This window comes from Punica granatum, chromosome 1, assembly GCF_007655135.1.
Source record: "Punica granatum isolate Tunisia-2019 chromosome 1, ASM765513v2, whole genome shotgun sequence".
Taxonomy (NCBI): domain Eukaryota; kingdom Viridiplantae; phylum Streptophyta; class Magnoliopsida; order Myrtales; family Lythraceae; genus Punica; species Punica granatum.
Window position 1 is genome coordinate 53,045,013 of NC_045127.1, and position 19,336 is coordinate 53,064,348.

At 37.7% G+C, this 19,336-nt stretch overlaps 2 protein-coding genes across 3 annotated transcripts; both read right to left on the reverse strand.

Moving 5' to 3' along the window:
- Positions 1-10,065: 10,065 nt before the first annotated feature.
- Positions 10,066-12,707, reverse strand: LOC116214201 (putative B3 domain-containing protein Os04g0347400). 2 transcript variants are annotated; one of them, XM_031549549.1, is made up of 4 exons: positions 11,899-12,707; positions 10,948-11,338; positions 10,734-10,831; positions 10,066-10,553 (listed from the first exon to the last, which is right to left on the reverse strand). In XM_031549549.1, exons 1-4 carry the CDS (start codon positions 12,013-12,015, stop codon positions 10,302-10,304), a joined length of 858 nt encoding a protein of 285 aa, XP_031405409.1. In that variant the 5' UTR covers positions 12,016-12,707; the 3' UTR covers positions 10,066-10,301. The 2 variants fall into 2 exon arrangements, with proteins under 2 accessions (XP_031405409.1, XP_031405400.1); XM_031549540.1 differs by having other exon boundaries at positions 10,734-10,840; positions 11,899-12,703.
- Positions 12,708-13,027: 320 nt separating this feature from the next.
- Positions 13,028-17,554, reverse strand: LOC116214192 (probable mannitol dehydrogenase). The gene is made up of 5 exons (XM_031549529.1): positions 17,339-17,554; positions 17,001-17,114; positions 16,379-16,895; positions 13,485-13,638; positions 13,028-13,396 (listed from the first exon to the last, which is right to left on the reverse strand). The coding sequence occupies exons 1-5, from the start codon at positions 17,404-17,406 to the stop codon at positions 13,191-13,193; spliced, it is 1,059 nt and encodes a 352-aa protein (XP_031405389.1). The 5' UTR covers positions 17,407-17,554; the 3' UTR covers positions 13,028-13,190.
- Between the last annotated feature and the right edge of the window lie 1,782 nt (positions 17,555-19,336).

The following is a 19,336-nucleotide window of genomic DNA, read 5'->3' on the forward strand; positions in this document are numbered from 1 at the left end:
TCTCAAATACACGTCTATTGAATAAATAACACATATATTTTGAGAAATAAATTATTCTTGGTTACTTACATTTAAGTACAGTATACAGATTTTGAAAAGTTTTTACTTATGTTGTTAGTAAATTACAAGAATCTTGAGAAAATTTTACTTAAACTTTTAATAAAATATTTGAGTGCATTACGTTACCAGTTTTGGTAATTTCACCATAAAATTTACCTTGAGTAAGTGGTGTAAGGGAAAATTCTAGGGTTTGGTTATGGGGTTAACGGTTCCCGGAACCGTAGGAGCTTCCTGGTGTAGGGGATTGAACATATATCAACTTGACCCGACTTGGATATTATGCATCATGGATTTATCCTAACTAACGTGAGCAGGACAACGCTATATTTCTTTAAATTTTTTGGTAAATATATATCTCGTTGAATTTAATATAACAATTTTGATAATTATATATATCTATGTATATCTATATCTATATATATAATGTAAAGTGGAGTTGTGATGGCTTCGACCAAATAGCCTCAAATGCTCGGTTTCTAAATAGAATTTTCTTGAGTTTTTTATTTTTTATATTAACTTTTAATAAAAACAATTTTGTTTTAATTTTTAAAAGATATCTTACGTTTTTTTCTTGGTTTTTTGGATATTTTAGATATTCTTTTAATTTTTGATAGATACTTCTAAAAGATATAATATAATATTTAAAAAAAATTTTGAGAAGATTTTGTATCTATGTAATATTTAATAATCTTGAGTTTTTTTTTTAATCTTAGGCAAAAGTTAATATTTAAAGACATAAATATTGATATTAAAAAATATTAATATATTTTGACACAATATAAGTATGTTAATATGTATTTGCTATGATAATATATGGTTATGTTGATGACCTTTAGTATAATTTTGTACTGATTTTTGGAATGTTTAAAATTGATCTAATATTTTTTATAAGATATATAATTAACAAGATATTTTTTGAAATTTTTTGAGAAGATTTCACTATCTAAATAATAATTAACAATCTTGAATTATTTTATTTAAGATAAAATTCATATCTATAAAATCAATACTAATATTAAAATAAATTTATATATGCTGATATTAATCTATATTTAAATGATATAATTTATTAATTAAAATAAATAAATATGTATCTCTTTTGATAATAGACGGTTGGAGTGGCTATCCTTAATATAACTTTTTACTTACTTCATTGGTCAAATCAATTAACATCTGTTATACAAGTCTAATATAATATGTTTTTATTGTTTATAAATTATGATTTGCGGCAATTTTGATAAAAAAAAGAAAAATGAATCATGTTCTATCCTGTATAGTGCATGAGTTTCACGACTAATAAACGTAAAATTAAGACAAAAACCAATATTATAATTGGTTTCAGTGGCTCAACAACTCTTCCCTTTAAGTAATTAAGGTCTTAGATTCAAGTATTGTGACCAGAGAAAATTCACGAATATTAATGGGGGAATTGTAATTTTTCTTTAGAACTTGGATATCAGGTGATGCATACCGAAACAAATATAGTATATAGAGACAAATGCATCTCCCGTCCCCGTCGAGCAGTTTTATTGAAGAAGATAGACAGACTGAAGAGTCTAGCGGAAGGTTGGCAGAAGATGATCCAGTATAGGATCTAGCAACCAGCAGTTTTAGACTTGTAAGGAGAATTAATTATTGATGGAAGAAGAGAAGAGAAGAGAAGAGAAGAGAGATCAGAAGAGAGTTTTGATAGTTTCCACGTTGGGGAAACAGACAGACAGACAAGCAGGGGGAGCTGATGGATGGCAAGGACGACAGGCACTGCACTGTCTGATCAATGAGAGAGGCTAGTAGCAGCTGCATGCTGCTGCTCTGCCTCCCTCCCATAACAGCCAGTAGCCTGCCCCTTCTTCCTTTTCTTTGTCTACTCCTTCCCATGTAACGTCCCTATTGAGCCTTTAGTACCCAATCCCCATGTTCATTTATCATACTATAATAATATGGTAAAAAGATATACAACAATGAGAAAATAGCCTAGAAAATCACATAATTTTCCTAAATTCCACATTTTATCAACTTTTCAAATTTTGACATGAAAAATCAAGACGTTTTCCTCCGTTTCCCCCATTTAGTAACTCATCAATTTCGGTTCTAACGGTGCTGAGGTGGGCGTTATTTTTGCTTAAGTGGCAAACAAAGTTAGACGTGGAAAATAGGGCAATTGACTTTAGGCTAAAAAATCAGATAGTTTGCTAATTTTCCCTAATCTACCAAAATTGTTTGACATTTTTTTCTCAATCTACCGAAATATTAAAAACTCAAAATATTTCAAATATTTTTCACATGTACGTCAATCTACCAAAATGTGAATTATAATTTTGAATTACAAAATCATATATATATGTCGGTTTGAATACTGAAAAATATTGCATATATCCCAACATCTGTACTTTTTCTCAATTTTATACTAACCTATGAAAATAACACGAGACACACTAACATCTTGGATAACGTTTCAAAACTATCACACCGTTAATATTCCATTTATTTTGAATGGAAAATCTGACCTAATACACAACGGTACTAATGTGACAGTGCGTGGACCATTCCTTTCATCGCTCGGGCCACTATATTACGAGTTCTTGGATGCTACAGAAAGCTCATATAGAGGACCGAGCATACAATTACGAGTTTTTTCAAATCTTTCGGGCTATAAACTACGAGTTCTCTCTCTTCTCTCAACTCTTTCTCCCCTCTTTGTTCCATCTCTCTCCCCACTCATTCTCCTCTCTTTCCCATCTCTCTCTCCTATCTCTCTCTCTCATCCTTCTCAACTCACTCTCCTTTCTCTCTGCTCTCACTCGGCTCTCTCTCATCTCTCTCCTCTCTCTTGGCTCTCTCTGCTCTCACTCGGCTCTCTCTCTCGACTCCCTCTCCTCTCTTTCTCGACTCTCTCTCTTCTCTCTCGACTCTCTCTCCTCTCAATTTCATCCCTTTCTCTCTCCTCTTTACCAACTATCCCCTTTGTCTCTAGTCCCTCTTCTCTCTCTCATCTCTCTCCCTCATTTCACGCGCCAGATCTGAGAGAGATGAGGGAGAGAGGTGAGAGAGTGATGAAGAAAGTAAAGAGAAAGGGGAGATAGTCGGGAAAGAGGAGAGAGAAAGAGATGAAATTGAGAGGAGAGGGAGTTGGGAGAAACAGGAGAGAGAGAGGAGAGAGAAAGAGAGGAGAGAGATGAGAGAGTAGAGATAGAGTAGGGAGAGAGATGAGAGAGAGGAGAGAGAAACAAAGGAGGGAGAGTTGAGATAGAGGAACGAAAGATGAGAGAGAAAAGAGTACTCTTAGTGGCTGGCCTGAGAGATTTGAGAGAACCTGTAGTTGTATGCTCAGTCCTATATATGAGCTTTCCATACCATTTAAGAACTCGCAATATGGTATGCCCGAGTGATGAAAATAGTTAGCTCGAAATTGACTCAGTGAACTCTTCATGTCAGCCAACGTAGGAGTGGCCCACGCACTGCCACGTCAGCAATGTTATGTGTCACGTCAGTTTTTTTGTCCAAAATGAATGAAAATTGACGGCGCGATAGATTTGAGACACTACCCAAAACGTTGGGGTGTCTTATGTCATTTTCATAGGTTAGACTAAGATTGAGAAAAAAGTATAGTTGTTGGGATATATGCAATATTTTTCAATATTCAAACCGATATACATATATGATTTTGTAAATCAAACTTATAATCCACATTCTAGTAGATTAGGGTACATGGGCAAAATATGTGAATTTTTCGAGTTTTTGATATTTCGATAGATTGGGAAAAAATGTCAAACAATTTTGGTAGATCTGGAAAAATTGCAAAACTATCTAAATTTTTAGCTTAAAGCCAATTACCCTATTTTCCACGTCTGACTCCGTCTGTCACGTAGTCAGAAATAACGGTCACGTCAGCACCGTTAGAGCCGAAATTAACAAGCTGGTAAACGGGGGAAACAGAGGGAAATGTTTTGATTTTTCAGACCAAAATTTGAAAAGTTTATAGAATGGGGAATTTAGGGAAACAATGTGATTTTCTAGTCTATTTCCCCTACAAGAATCCACCAACAGGTATTGGTTCAAGCAATTTGGACGCTCATTCCCCTTAAGAAAAATTTCGAGTTTGGGTCTTGTTGTGAATGAAAAAATTCCACGGTTAATTAAAAAAGATTTACCCTTAAGTGAGTAGATTTGACTTGAACTGAATTAGTCGACACCCGTTGAGCTTTCAGATAATAAGGTAAACCGAAAGAAAAGATGCAAGAATCCAATCTACCCCCACCAGAGAAAAAAAAAAAGAAAAAAAAAGGAAAGGACACGAAGCCCGGTGCAATTTCTTTTCTTTTTTTGGGGGGTGCAATTTCGCTTGTTCTTGATTCTTATATGCCGGCCTCCGTCCCTTTTCATACCGGACATTTGCTTTCTAAACCCACGGATCTTTCCGGCAAATGGTCATACCAATTAACGTTGTTGCCCCTGCTTCTGTTCTGCGTATTTGTGCATACATATATATATATATATATATATATGCATATGGTCATAAGTTCACGTGGCAAATCAAACAACCTGCAGTCGCATGTCCAACTCAATTTCTTTTTTTGACTCTCTTTTCCCTTTTCGTATATGCTTTAAGGTTTGAATGAGGGAAGGTACTCGTCTTTTCGAATACAAAAGATGGATGCATATAATTAGGCTGTTGTCTCTTGTCTAGCAAAGCAAAGCACAAACATTGGCATTTGGTATATCACCAACCACCGCAATATTAATAAATTTGGTTCGGTCATGTTATTACTTTTTTCCTTAATTTGAAGTTACCTTCATGCACAAATTTTTGTTTCGTTACATAAACGTCCCATCAACAATGTATATACTCACACATATAGGGAATAGGGATCCATATAAGCTGAGCAGCCTGAACTTAAGTGTTAGACCAACGCCCAAGTTTACGTATAGAATGTCAAGAGAGTGTGTGTGTGTGCACCGCGAGCTCATCATGCAGTTGTCGATCGTTGTTGTTGCCGGATAAAACTAAATGTAGATAGGCAAAAGTGCTCGCAGTACAGCAGTTATTATGTGTATTTCTGGACATGAATGATGGAAATCAAAGTTTAGTTTCAGGTATATATAATTACATTATTTACCATATGTATGTGTGCGTAAATGCAAATAATATATAGTAGCCATGTAGTGGTGAAGTAATAAGACTTTCCCCCATGCCATGCATGATGACCGATTCATCATATGGCAGTACCGCCATATGATCAGAGAGCAACATCTCATCATCTTCATCCTCATCCTCTGTACACAAAACATATAAATATGTATATCATATGAGATGCAATGAGAAGAAAGGTGGGGAAAGAGGCAGCCATACGTTATATATACGTATACATATATGATATATATATGTGTGTAGTAACTGTTAATTTTTTCTCTCTTATTTGTATAGATATAAACCTGATAATGCATGCAATGCATGATAAGGAGAAGCCAACAGCTGTATTACAGCGCACACACACTTGATCAATCATGGACTCACACAAACACACATATATATCACACCAGAGAGAGAGAGAGAGAGAGAGATGTCTGTGTGAGTCTGTGTATGTGAGTGAGGAACATGTGAGAGAGAAGAGGGAGGGGCCGGATGGAATGGCCGGATTCCCGTGAGAAGGAAGAAGATGAAGTATAGAACAGACCAACTCCCTCTCTCTCGTTATTTAGCTCTCACCTCACATGTTTCTCTCTCTCTCTCTCTCTCTCTCCCCTTCTCTCTCGGTTACCTTTCAATTTTATTGCCCTGTATTTGATTCGAGCAAATATGGAGTCAGCGTTACTCGTCCACTTGGTTTATTACGTTATACTCAACTAGAACGTTTAGATTTGTCCTCATAATGGTCTCACAAATTTCTACATTCACACATTCTGATTGGTTATTACTCGTTCACTTGTGGAAAAGTATCACTTAGTGAATATTTTCTGGACTTGGTTCAGTCATATGTTTCTATAGATATCTAATTTTCTACCACACCAGCAATCGATCTGCTCTCCCTCGACTTTGAATTTTTAATTCCATGAAAATGATCTCGATCATCAGTTTATATTCTCTGAACTTTTTTTCTTTTTTCTTTTTTTCAACTATGAAATGCTAAATTCTCACTTTGTCTTAATTAGTTAGTTTCACACATTCAAACTGTAATCCTCGCCCCATGTTATTAATCTAAGGTGGAATGTCGCCGTCAAATTCGAATCCGAACCCTGTCCCGAAGGATCGGATATATTCTACGGCTTGAAGAAGCTGCCACAGCTTCCACACTGTGCTCTTGAAAAATAAATCCTGCATGCCTTCCGTGACGAGGTTGAAAAGGACAGGACAGAAGCCATCGTTTTTATGCAGTTGGTCAATGGTGATCTATGGTAAATGAATGACCAAATAATCCCTTTCAAACGGGCCGGTCTGTGTCTGTGTGCAAGGCCCAATATTGGCCCAACTTATTCGGCCCAGTAGTTACCCGTAGTGCAACTGCCTGACTCTGATACGCCCGACAACATTGTTTGTTTATTTGTGGTCGATCCACGAACGCGTTCCTTTCTGCTATGCCAGTTCTGTTCATGTAATGTCAATTTCCTCAGCGTCCTCCACAGAGACGTATTGAGCTCGAGCGACCCCATTGCTTCTCGAGAAGGCCCCGGTACTCCTCAGAGAATGGCTGCACCTCGCCACGCTTAAAATTCGGGAATTCTCCAGCGTCAATCACTTGAACACAGCGTTGCCTTTTAGTTTTGGATGGTCAGATGAAATGTGTTGCAGGAAGAATCTAGCGTCAGTTCTCAATCCGCAACACATACCAATCCTAAAACAGTTTTGATCGAAGCATTTTTTTTTTTTTTAATCGTCGGGTTAGAACTAGGGAAGTATCTGCCACCACTAAATTGGCGATGCAAGTATTTTACTATGTTGTTTCGAGTACGGGTAAATTTGAATTCGCTATTCTGAATATTGTTTTGCCTGGACCTCTGCAGCACATACCGACCCTAGAAGAGTTTCGATCATCTGAAACACCGAATCGAGAAATATGTGCATGCATAAGGACTGAAGCACACTGAAGAATGATAAAACGTTCCTCCCTGAAGCTCCACTTAGCTTCCTGAAATTTTAACTCATCTAAAGCTCGAGATAACGCGCCAGATGACCTCGTTTAATAACAAAAGTCACTCCAAATTCATTCATAAAATTAGAAAAAGAGGCGAGTATAATTAGCTAGTGATCGAGCCTCAACAGTTGAGGATCCTCCTTGTTTTACAGCTAAAAATAAGGATCCAGATGCTACCTTAACTAGATGAACACGAATCGCGTTAGGGGTCGCCTTCACTGATGAGGATGGGAAGCAGGTAGAAACAGAGGGAATAACATATACTCAGGACTCCGGCGTGGTGCATGACCGAAGAGTCTAGTTGTCGCGGTTGATGATTGTGACATTGAAGACAACGCTGGTGCTTTTCACCAGCTGAAACTTGCAGATATCCCCCTCACGCAGATTATCTGGCAAACTTGAGCCACCTGCTGCTCAGTTTACCTCCGAATGCTTCTGGGTGGAAAAACATCTTCACAAGCCATGAGCTGCCCAAGTGTCCGAGTTTCACGAGTTGTCTCTCCTGATCTATGCCATTAGTAATCAAGAATCGAGCGGGAGTTTATGTTCATAACAATATGTTACATTTAATAACTCGTCGATGGTTTTTTCAATTGATGATTTTTCGATATATAAAATTGTAGTAAGAGTTGCACTGCAGTTACGTATATTTCTTAACTGAATGGAGAAAGATGGGAAGTTCAAACTTTTTTGCCCAGCATTCTTACCATGCGCCCTCACTACAAATATGATCGTGTCGTTTCAACGTGAAACCAAGGATCTTGCCCGCTGAAGTGTTCAGCTTCAGGAACTTCACTTGCCAACCTGCACCTGCAGTATCTAAAAGAGAGTCGAAAGAGTTTGTTCAATCTTCACAACGGTTCCAATATATGTTTAATCATTGAGAATAGAAACTCCAAGTCTGAGTGGGGCTCATAGAAACTCACGGTTTCAAAGATATGTTTAATCAGAGCTTTCTGCCTCAATCGAATATCTGAATTGAGGCATCGTCATCGGCTTCCTCTCTCTTGGGCGATAGAAATCCGTCGTTTGGTTGTTCAGTCCTGGTGGGGTATTCAACCTCAGATTGCTTTTGATCAAATATAACTACATCGAATGTCGAATTCCCGTCCAACAGGAATTGGACAAGGTACTCAGGCAAAACAGAGCAGTAGCCTATGAAATTCTTCCATCCTCTGCCCAACCAAACTCTGCCTTCCCAGCGTTCCCGCTTTCCAGTCTGCAGAATCCAGAGATCACTGTTCGGGACCCTCAGAGTCACCGACTCTCCCAGATGCTCTGCATACTTGAGGATGAAATGCTGAGGGATTTCCTGTAGGGAGGTTGCAGTTTGTTTACTTAATCAGCGGCCACCAGAACCAGAAAAGCAGGAGCAGCAGTAAAAGAAATCAAGCATACCATTAGTTTACACACCGAACGGACCACATCTTGAGCTCCTTCATGATCATTTACTGAGTTACACAATCTATTCACTGGATACAAAAAAGAAAAAAAAAATCATACCAAAAAAAGAAAGACAGCAATGCATAGCCAAATCTAATGCTTGAGCAAAATCAAGTGTTCACTTTTATTTCACCATCGATAGTATTATGAGCAAAGCTTCAAATATTATGCTAAAAAGGGTTCTGATCGAGGCAATCCATCCCAGTGCAACGGCTGCACAGCAGAAATGATTTCTTGATCCTTTCCGAGTCGGCATTCGAAACAGAGAAACAAGAAATGGCAGGCAAAGTCAAAATAGAAGCACCCTGTTGGTGAGCTCCCACACCGCTGAATAAATCACCTACATGAAGTGTCTTGGTGCATAAACATCGACAAACATGTATTTGTGTTCACTCTGTTTATGTACTCGGCCTTAGTCATAGGTTTCCAATTTCATTTTCAAATATGACTTGAGGAGCCAAAGAATTTGCCACATCGATAACGAACCAGTACTTGACATCGCCACGGGCAAGTCGGTCCATTGCTGTGTTCGCACAATCTATTTGAATCACTTCGACATTTGCTATGATGTGGTGCTTTGCCGCAAAGTCCAACTTCCTGCATTTCCTTCACTCCCCCAATCCATCAGCCACGAAAAGGTAACTGTTTTTATATTCAATCCAATCGTTTCGTACAAACTGTGAGGATACATACCAATAAGCAAAGGGATTACCGATAACTCAGCAGGCATAACAGATTCAAGTGGTAGAAGATCTAATCGACCCCGTAAATGCTACCCCACGATGACATGATTTCTTACCTATATAAGAACATTTTATACAAGAGAAAATCAAACTTTTTTAAAAAAAATATTTCGTTCAGAATTTTGAGTCGAGAACTTTAATTTTGATTAGGATTTTCATTATGACATGGATAGCTATATTAACATGGGAAGATATAGTAGCATAATAAATTGTTTAACTTATTTACTGTCACTTTGGCGAATGAAATCACTAAAGTGCAATACTCCCAAATACAAAAAAAGAAAAAGAAAAAGGCTAATGTAGCATGATTACTATCAATATAATATTGTAATACATATTTTTTTTTCATTTTCAATGAATAACTTGTAAGTGGCAAACGTGTGAGCTTCATCAGATATATGTTTCCTTTGGGATGATCAGATAAAATGTGTTGTAGGAAGAACTTATCATCAATTGTCAACCGCATGTTGGAAAACTACGAGAGCAGATGTACACCAATGCAAGTATTTCACTTCGTTGTTTCGTGTATGGGTAAATTTTAATTCATTATTCGAAAAATTGTTTTGATCGTCTCAACCCCCGAAGCGAGAAAAACGTTCCTGCCTGAAGCTCTACTTAGCTTTCCAGAAATTTTAACTCATTTAAAGCTCAAGATAATGTACCATATCACCTTGCTCAATAACAAAGGTTACTCCAAACTCATTCATGAAATTAGAAAAAGAGACGAAGATAATTTGCCAAGTGATCGAGGTCTCGACAATTGAGGATCCTCCCGGTATTACTACTACAATAAAAATTCAGATGCGTCCTTAACTAGATGAATACAAAACACGGTTGAGGTCGCCTTCACTGATAAGGATAGGAAGCAGGTAGAAACGGAGGGAACATATACTTTGGACTCTGGTATGGGACTTGACCGAAAAGTCTAGTTGTCGCGGTTGACGATGGTGACATTGAACACGATGCTGTTCCTTTTCGTGAGCTCAAACTTGCAGATGTCTCCCACTTGCAGGCCATTTACTCTGGCAAACTTGATCCATCCGCCGCACAGGTAACCTGAGCGTGCATCTGGGTAGAAGTGCATCTTCACAAGCCACGAGCTGCCCAAGCGTCTCAGTTTCACGAGTTGTTCCCACTTACCGATGCCATTAGTAACCAAGAATCGAGCAGGTACAGCCTGAACAAGTTTATGTTCATGAAAGTAAGTTATATCTACTACCTCATCGATGGATGGTTTTGTCAATTGATGATTTTCGACCTATAAATTTGTAGTAAGACCTTGGACTGCAGTTACGTATATTTCTTAACTGAAAGGAGAAAGATGGGCAGTTGAGAATTTTCTGCTCACGAATCTTACCACGCTTCCGTTCTTCACATATGATTTAGTCATTTCAACTTGAAACCAAGGACATTGCCCAATGAGATTCGCAGCTCCAGGAACTTCCCTTGCCCGACCTGCAGTATCTAAAAGAGAGTCGAAAGGGTTTGTTCAATCTTCACAACAGTTCAAAGCTGTGTTTAATCATTGAGAATTGAAACTCCGAGTCGGAGTGAGGACTCATGGGACTCACCATTTCCTCCATTAGAGCATTCTGCCTCAAACCTCCTTCTTGGTGCAGGGGTAAAATCACCGACAATCTGAAACGAGACATCATCATCGGGTTCCTCCCGCTTGGGCAATCCATTGTTTGGTACTGCAGTCTTGATGGGGTAATAAATTTCAGATGCCCTTTGATCAAGTATAACCACACCGAACGTCGAAGTCCCTTCCAATCGGAATTGGACATAGTATTCAGGTAAAATAGAGTAGTAGTCTATGAAATTCTCCCATCCTCTGCCCAACCAAACTCTGCCTTCCCAATTTTCCGTCAGCATGGTCCAAAGGTCACCGTTTGGGACCTTGAGAGTCACCAACTCTGCCAGATGCTCTGCGTGCTCGAGGACGAAATGCTGAGGGATTTCCTACAGGGAGGTTGCAGTTTGTTTGCTCAATCAGCTACCAGAAACAGAAAGAAGAAGATGCACTAAAAGAAAATCAAGCGAATCATTAGTTTACATGCCGAGGAGACCATATCTCGAGCTCCTTCCACGTTGAAAATTTCTAGATGGCAACCCATTACCAATCAAAAGTTCGAGCAAAATCAAGCGTTCGCTTATATATTTCATGATCGATATTTTTATGAACAAAGCTTCTGTTTTAAGTTACATGGCTACTGCAAGAGCTTTCAAGTGCAACAGGTGCTTGAAGAAAAATGCTTTCTTGATTCTTTGGATTGGGCATATGAAACAGAGCAGCAAGAAATAATATCTGTATAAACTGTCCTACTCCTAAGCGTATAACATCGTTTCTTTTTCGCTCGATGCATTTTGCGAAGACAAACAAAGAGAAGGATAAGTGTGGCAAGTTGCGATTTTTCATTTCCCATCACAATGCTTTGAACTCCGCAGAAGTCCGATGGCGACATCGTCACTAACAGTAAGAAGCAAATAGGGAAACACTCGTCTTTAATCTTTAAACTTACAATCTTCTTTGCAGCGAAGGTGTCCGGAAGCAGCACTATGAGGAACTCCGGAGTGTCTGACGTGTAGTGGCCCATCTCTGGCTGCTTTCTTCCTCCTCTGCGGCCACCAGAAGCCATTGCCAAACAACTCAACTACACTTACAATCTCTCTCTCCCTCTCTCAGGAAAGGCTGGCCTTAATGGAAAGCTGAGGCGGGAGAGAGGAGGTTTTGAAGGCCAAAGAGCTCGAAGAGCACTGCACACTGCACCGCTTCATTGAAGATGATTTGATTCTCTTCCGTTCCGGACGTGCTCTTGAGCTGTAACTCATTTGAAAGACCATCGGAAGTTTACTCAAAATGTAAAGAGTAATAGTTGTATTTTGGGTAAACTTAGGGATGGTCTTTCAAATGGTTACAGCTCAAAAGCATGCCCGGAACGGAAGAGAATCAGACCGTACGATTCAATCTTCAATAAAACGGTGCTCTTGGAGCTCTTTGGCCTTCAAAACCTCTTCTCTCCCGCCTCTTTCCACCGACAGGTGTTAATGGAACGGCAGACAGAGAGAGAGAGAGAGAGAGAGAGAGAGAGAGGTGGGTTTGAGGTTTGAAGGTCAAAAGAGCACTGCGCATGGCCCTGCCTGCAGCACGGCACTGATTTCTGGGTTTGCTTTGCTTCAGGGAGATCAGCAGCGTGGCTTCTTTCATGGGTTTTCCGGGTCCACATGAGCCCAAGCTGAGTGCAGGGTGGGGACCACGCCGGCGTGAGGTGGGCTCTCTTGAGCCGGGAGCAATCTCGGCTCAACCGTACCAAAGGTTGGCTGGCTCAGTATGACGTAGTGGAAAAAAAGAAAAAAAATTATAGCTTTCGAGGTGGCGTATGTTTATTCGTCGGACTTCAGCTGTACAGTACGACAAGATATTTCTTTTCGACCGACCATCCGTGTCGAATACGATGGCCGATCGAGCTGGGCTATTATGGCCCGAGTATAATCCGACGGGCTTCGCTTCATTGAGTATTCTCTATTTAATATTTCTATCTTACTATGTCCGATATCTCTCAGCCGTTAACAAATGTCGATGTATATCATAACCTTTGCCTGTCGATGAACGCGTTATGTTGAAAAAAACGTTAAAAAGCAGGTTTAATCTTATTTAAGTTCTTTCCGCGGTCAATATCTTTAGAAGAAAGAAATTACAAAGTTGATCTCGCTCATTGTTCGGTATAAGTTTGGGGTTCACTTTGTACTATGCAGTTGGTCTTACTCATAGGTTCCCAATTTTATTGTGATCACAAGGGTCCTTTCTCTTTTATCAAGTATGAGGGGCCAAAGAATTTGCCACATCGATGACGAACCGGTACTTGACATCGCCATGGGCGAGTCGGTCCATCGCGGTGTTCACATAATCTATATGAATCACTTCGACATCTGCTGTGATGTGGTGCTTTGCCGCAAAGTCCATCACTTCCTGCGTTTCCTTCATTCCCCCGATCACACTGCCTCCAACTAATTTTCGACCTGAAAAACGAAAATGGTAACTTATTGTCAATCACTCGAATGGTTCCATAAAAATGATCTTGGTTTAGAAATCGTGGGGGATATATACCGATGAGCATAGGGAAAACCGGTATCTCAGCAGGCGCAGCAAAAGCGCCCAGAAGAATTAACTTGCCGTTGGTCTTTAGCAAATTAATCAGCGGTGTGAGATTGTGCGCTCCTGAAGCTGTGTTAAGGATACCGTCCATCGTGGCTGTTGCAGCCTACTAAAAATTTCATTTAGAGGCGATGACTGTCTTGATCAACCCAATGGAACTCATAAGTCATAATTTATATCTATACCATATATAAAAGTACGACGAGTTTCTTCAATCTTTATCATTTCACTCTTGTACCTTCGTGACCTTTTGTTACATTCTTTTAGATTTGTTATTTTTGGTCACATATTTTTATAATTCTTATATTCAGCATTTTCCTCTTTTCATTAATTTTTAACATTTTTTCATTTCACATCCATTTCAATCGAGCTAGTTTCTATTGCAAGTATATTTGTCCTTTTTTTTTTCATGTCGATTTATAATTTCAAAACTTGTATCATATGTTTGTTACTTAGCGATTTCACACAATCTTTGTTTCTTGGACCATTTTACGCTTTCAATGGCAAAATAAAAGATGAGGTGTTTCTCTAACTATTCTTCATATTTTTGCCAGTGCTTAAGTAATGATCGTAAAAATTTACTCATTTACATAATTAACAGAACTATATTTTTTTCGGTTACAATAGGAGGCTCATGGCCTAGTATAAGGAAATTGAAAAGAAATCTAAATAAAGGGGCACATGCAGTCCCATTAATGAGAATCGAACCTGAAACCTCTAGATTACCAGGCGATGGTGTTAGCCACTGCACTACATCCCTTTCTCAATTAACAGAACTAAATTAATTCTCGAGAGCATTGTACCTTTTGGTAAATGTCCTTACATTCAAATAATACAAGGTAAACAACTTTTCAATCAATATTTTACCTTTATATCCCATAGGCCTAAATGAAATTCTTCCATCACATAATTTTTTAAATTTTATTAGAAAATTATATTTTCTTTAGTATAATATAAAACTAAAAAAATTCGATCGGAAAAATAAAGAGAAAGTTATAATTTAATAAAAAGGATAAATTTCTAGTTAAATTAGTATAAGAACATTTAGGTTGCGTTTGATTTTATAGTAGGATTTTAAAATCAGATTTTAATTTTGATTTTGAGTGGTATAAATGGGGCCCACCCTTTGACTTTGTATGAATTATGTTGTTTTGTTGTGGAACAAAGTAGTATAAATGGGGCCCACTCTTTGACTTTGTATGAGTTATTTTGTTTTGTAGTGGGTAGAGTTAAGTTAGAATTGTGATTCTAAAATAGCATCTTGAAATCAAATGGGCCCTTAATTATCAAATACTATTTCATATAGGTTTATTTTCTTGTGAAATGATGTAATTACTAAAGAGACGCGACTATTTAAAGAGTTGTATTTATTTCTACTATATATACTTTTTAGTTTTCAAATAGACATAGAATAACCATTTTCACTCCTTTCTCCCTCTTCTCCCTCTAAAACTTTTCAGCTTGATAGTTTCATTATGAAGTTTCAAAAGCTTTTTGATATTGTTACCCTAACATCTCAATGTGCTTTTTCTCATATTTTAAAAGGTATGTCAACAATTATAAAATATCTACTATCTTATAATTTATAGAGTCTTTATGGGTCTTTAATAGAGAATATTTACATATAATTCTTGGGTGATTATTTATATGTTGTTCTTCGTAGATTTTGCTCTTTTTAAGGATATCATACGGTTCCCTCTCTGTTAAAAGATATTATTTGATCATCTTTTAGCGCTTTCTTTCTAATTTTTTCTTCATTCTCTTGCTCATATTTTCATAGAAAGTAGGAAATTAAGCGGTAGGGGCCCTTAACCATCAACCACCACCCACCGTTTATACAAAAAGTAAACGTTTTGGTTTGAAATAAAAAAGTATTTTGAATGTTTTTATCTTTTTTGGTACTTATTCCAATTAAAAATTGATAAGAAATTAAAATTATATGTGATTTACAAATAAAAGAAGATTAGCAATGATTATTCATTACTTTCAAGGTAATTTTTTTTACAAAGAATTAGCATTATAAGCAATTAGACAATTTTTTTTTTATATATTTTTTTTCATTTTCCTTTAACAGTGGTCATTCTATTTACTCTTGATTGGATTTTAATCCTGCATATGAGGAAGGCTCCTTATATTAATTAGTTATAGCTCACATTTTATTTTTGCATTTTTAAAAATTTATTATATGTGTAATACAACAACAATATTAACTTACCAATGTACTTAAAATGAATATTTATTACAATGTTTTTGATTAAATATTAAAATTGAATTTTTTTTATTCTTTTGTTTCAATTAACTACTTCAAAATTTCAACAAATATATGATAGTTTGGGAATGTGAAATATTAAGATATGATACCTTACCTTCTTATATTAACCTTAATTTTTTTAAAGGAAAATTGACTTAATTCTGGAAAAAAAAGAATTAATTATTTATGATTATTGATGTTAAATTATGTTTTATCTAAATAAAAAATCATCAATATACATTAGTGATACTAAGTAGTTCATATTTATTGATTAGGTATCTTTAAACAAACCAAAAAGATTATTAATGATGTTATATAATTAATTATATATTTTTGGATGAAATTTAATTTTTTTTATATATTTTCTAGCATTTTATATTTATCATGTTTTACCACTTGATCGAGAAACCTTTCACGTGCAATGCACGTGTAGATTCACTAATACAACGAAGTGTATGGGAAAATACTTTTTAAGAGAACTAGGCTGTGAATTGCATCAAAGTTGGAGAAGAAGATTAAGAAATAAAAAGAGTAAAATGACCGAGCATCGCAAAAAAGGAAAACTTCGGGAACTAAAATGTACGTATTGCCTGACCTGAAGTTGCTCTTGGTCGTTCATAACCAAAAATGCATCGGCGCCAAGACGGTCCATGGCTTCGATACGCTTGGCCGGAGACCTACTTATTACAGTGACCTCGAGGCCGAGAGCTTTTGCAAACTTAACAGCCATATGGCCGAGGCCACCAAGGCCTACCAAGCCCAATCTCGTCCCAGGCTTAGAAAGCCCATAATATACAAGGGGACTATACACTGTTACACCGGCACAAAGCAGAGGGGCTGCCCCGTCTAGTGCCAGACCGTCGGGCACTCGCACTGCAAAGTGCTCATCCACCACCAACTTATCTGAGTATCCGCCGTAAGTCATTGACCCATCGGCTCGGTTCAAGGAGTTGTACGTCCCGATGACCTTTGAGCAGTAGTTTTCTGAGCCTTGAGTACAGTTTTCACATTCCCGACAAGAACTGACCATGCAACCGACCCCGGCCTTTTCGCCAAGCCGAAATTTCTTGACATTGTCCCCTACTTCTATTACTTCGCCTATGATTTCGTGGCTGTGAAGGTTACAGATAAATTACAGTAGTTAATCAAAACAAGAACAAATGATTAGACTTCATATATACTGTTAATTAGAATGTAATTCCTCTGATCATATATACCCAGGCACGATAGGGTAAATGGTAATCCCCAGTTCATTCTTGATGAAGTAAAGGTCCGTGTGGCATATCCCGCAATACAGAATCTTCAGCGTAATGTCGCTACTGCCATTAGCCCTGGAAAAATTGCAATCGGGCAAAGTTCATAAGTACTTGGATTTATCTGTGCAGTTATTAGCCAAGGAAAGCCATGGATGGCAATTCCTACAAGTATTCTAGATCAATTACATAGGTTGCCTACATGCTGATCGGAATTTGTTTTCGTAATTTCAAACACGGCAGGTAAGTAGTCCGAGATCACTGAATTTCCTAGATTGGTCAATTCTAAACGGTTACCTGACCTTGTGCGGAATTTAAACGGAGAGAGAACCCCAGAAGTGTCTCTAGCAGCCCATCCGCAAGCCTCCATGGATGGATGGATAGCGGTTCCCTCCAATTCCTTTGGACTTTGACGTTAATTAATTATGACAGAGGAAGTGATCATGGAAGAGAATTTCTGAAGCTTGTGGAGTGGGAGATTTATGGAAGAAGCATTGGTTCAACGAAGGAGTCAGCAGTGACGTTGGAAGGAACTTGTGGCATTTTTAATTATTAGTATTGGCACATTTGACGGTGAAAAGAAGTTCAAGTGGATACCCCATTAACAGATAGGAATAGGAATTTCATGGAAGTTGAATCGCCCGATAATGGATCAAGCCAAGGAAAAGAGCAAGACATATATTGGTCATATCCTCCCCAAGAGTAGATCACGATCAATGACATCATCCACTTGGTGACCCGACGATCCAGCACATGAACGCCTGTCGGAAAACTGAAGGTCTGATACACTCACCAGTCCTTGTACGTATCAATGGCGTTCCCTAAGGGCATGGCGCCCAGTACTTGGAGACAATCTGCATAGTCATTGATAAAGTCCATCCTTCTCCTCCACGAGCTGATAAACTCCCATTACTCCAAGGCCATGTCTGATCGACTGGACTCTTTTTTTTTTTTTTTTTTTTCAAATCCTTATCCGATGGTTGATGACGATTAGGACAATATTTTGAGAGAATTGGACAAGATTATTATTAAGGCCCAAATCCTGCTCAAGGGATGAATTGAACCCATAATATGTTTTTAAGCTAAATTAATGACAGAAGCACCCTTCTTTAGGCATCTAATTTTCGATTTTTGTTCCACCGTACAGGGAGAACTTCCTAGAGGGGTAGTGGTGTCCTGCATCGAAAACGGTCTCCTCGACTGAGCTTGCCAATGCCATCTGAGGCCATCGACCACTCAACCGAGGTTGTTGACGATTGCCGATGCCTTTTAAGCCCGTCGGCGACCATTATCCAGGCGATGGTTGCCAGCGTAGGCCACACCGCCCCAAATATTGTTCTCATCTTTTATTTTTTCTAAGATTATTTGTTTTGTAAGAAAATTAATAAAAAAACCCTCAAAAAATAGGACATAATTGTCTTTTTAAGGTAATATTGTCTTCTTCCTGATAGTTGAGGACAAAATTGCCTTTTCACTAATAATTGAGGATAAAACTGTCATTTCAATCTTATATCCCAATCATCTACTCTTTCGTGCTTCAAACATAAGATTGAGATTTTAAAATCCATAAGAAATCAATCCCTCCATCCCGAGAGAAAATCCTAGCTTATCTGGACGCCCAAACACAGCCCAAGAGTTCAAGTGATGACCATGTCCACCCACTTCCTTTTATTTTACTAACTTATAATTAATTACAGATAGCTAATGCGCCATTCTCCATATAGTCATTTTCGCTATTGAGTAGTGAAAGGATGCAAATCCTACCTGAGTCAAAAGGTCGGCTTAGTGAGAGACAAATATATAAATATATTATATATTATATATATATAGGTGTGTTTTCCAAGTACATGCACTGTATATGTATGTGTGAAAGTATAATTAGTGCATTATATTATGGCATTATCCATAGGCAGCTTTCGGTTTGTGGAAAATGCATTAACAAAATCAATCATAGAAGAATCCACATGAGCCCACTTTTATGTATTACCTTTATTTTCACGTTGGAGATTAGTTGCTTAATGAATCATATAATATATGATCATGGATCAACTGTAACATCCTTTAAAGTTTATATAATAATATATAAGAAGATCACACTTGTGTATATATATATATATATATTTCATATTGAATTTCGGATACATATATACTTCTCTCAAAAGATTCAGTCAATATTTTTCTTGAGCCTATGCCTAAATGAGATCAATCAAAATTGATAAATTGAAAACCTCGTCGTCACCCCCAACAATTTCCTTTTGACGTGCATCACATGACAAATCAATCCTCCCTTCCAGCAACCA

What these genes read in the sequence shown, in the direction of transcription:
- LOC116214201 (XM_031549540.1), bottom strand. Translation starts at nt 12,015, where the DNA reads ATGGCTTCTGGTGGCCGCAGAGGAGGAAGAAAGCAGCCAGAGATGGGC. An exon ending in ATGCTCTAATGGAGGAAATG is followed by an intron (nt 10,841 to 10,947) that starts GTGAGTCCCATG and finishes ACTCTCTTTTAG; the next exon opens with ATACTGCAGGTCGGGCAAGG. An exon ending in ATGTGAAGAACGGAAGCGTG is followed by an intron (nt 10,554 to 10,733) that starts GTAAGATTCGTG and finishes AAACTTGTTCAG; the next exon opens with GCTGTACCTGCTCGATTCTT.
- LOC116214192 (XM_031549529.1), bottom strand. Translation starts at nt 17,406, where the DNA reads ATGGAGGCTTGCGGATGGGCTGCTAGAGACACTTCTGGGGTTCTCTCT. An exon ending in ATTTACCCTATCGTGCCTGG is followed by an intron (nt 16,896 to 17,000) that starts GTATATATGATC and finishes TAACCTTCACAG; the next exon opens with CCACGAAATCATAGGCGAAG. An exon ending in GGTTTTCCCTATGCTCATCG is followed by an intron (nt 13,397 to 13,484) that starts GTATATATCCCC and finishes TTCGTTTTTCAG; the next exon opens with GTCGAAAATTAGTTGGAGGC.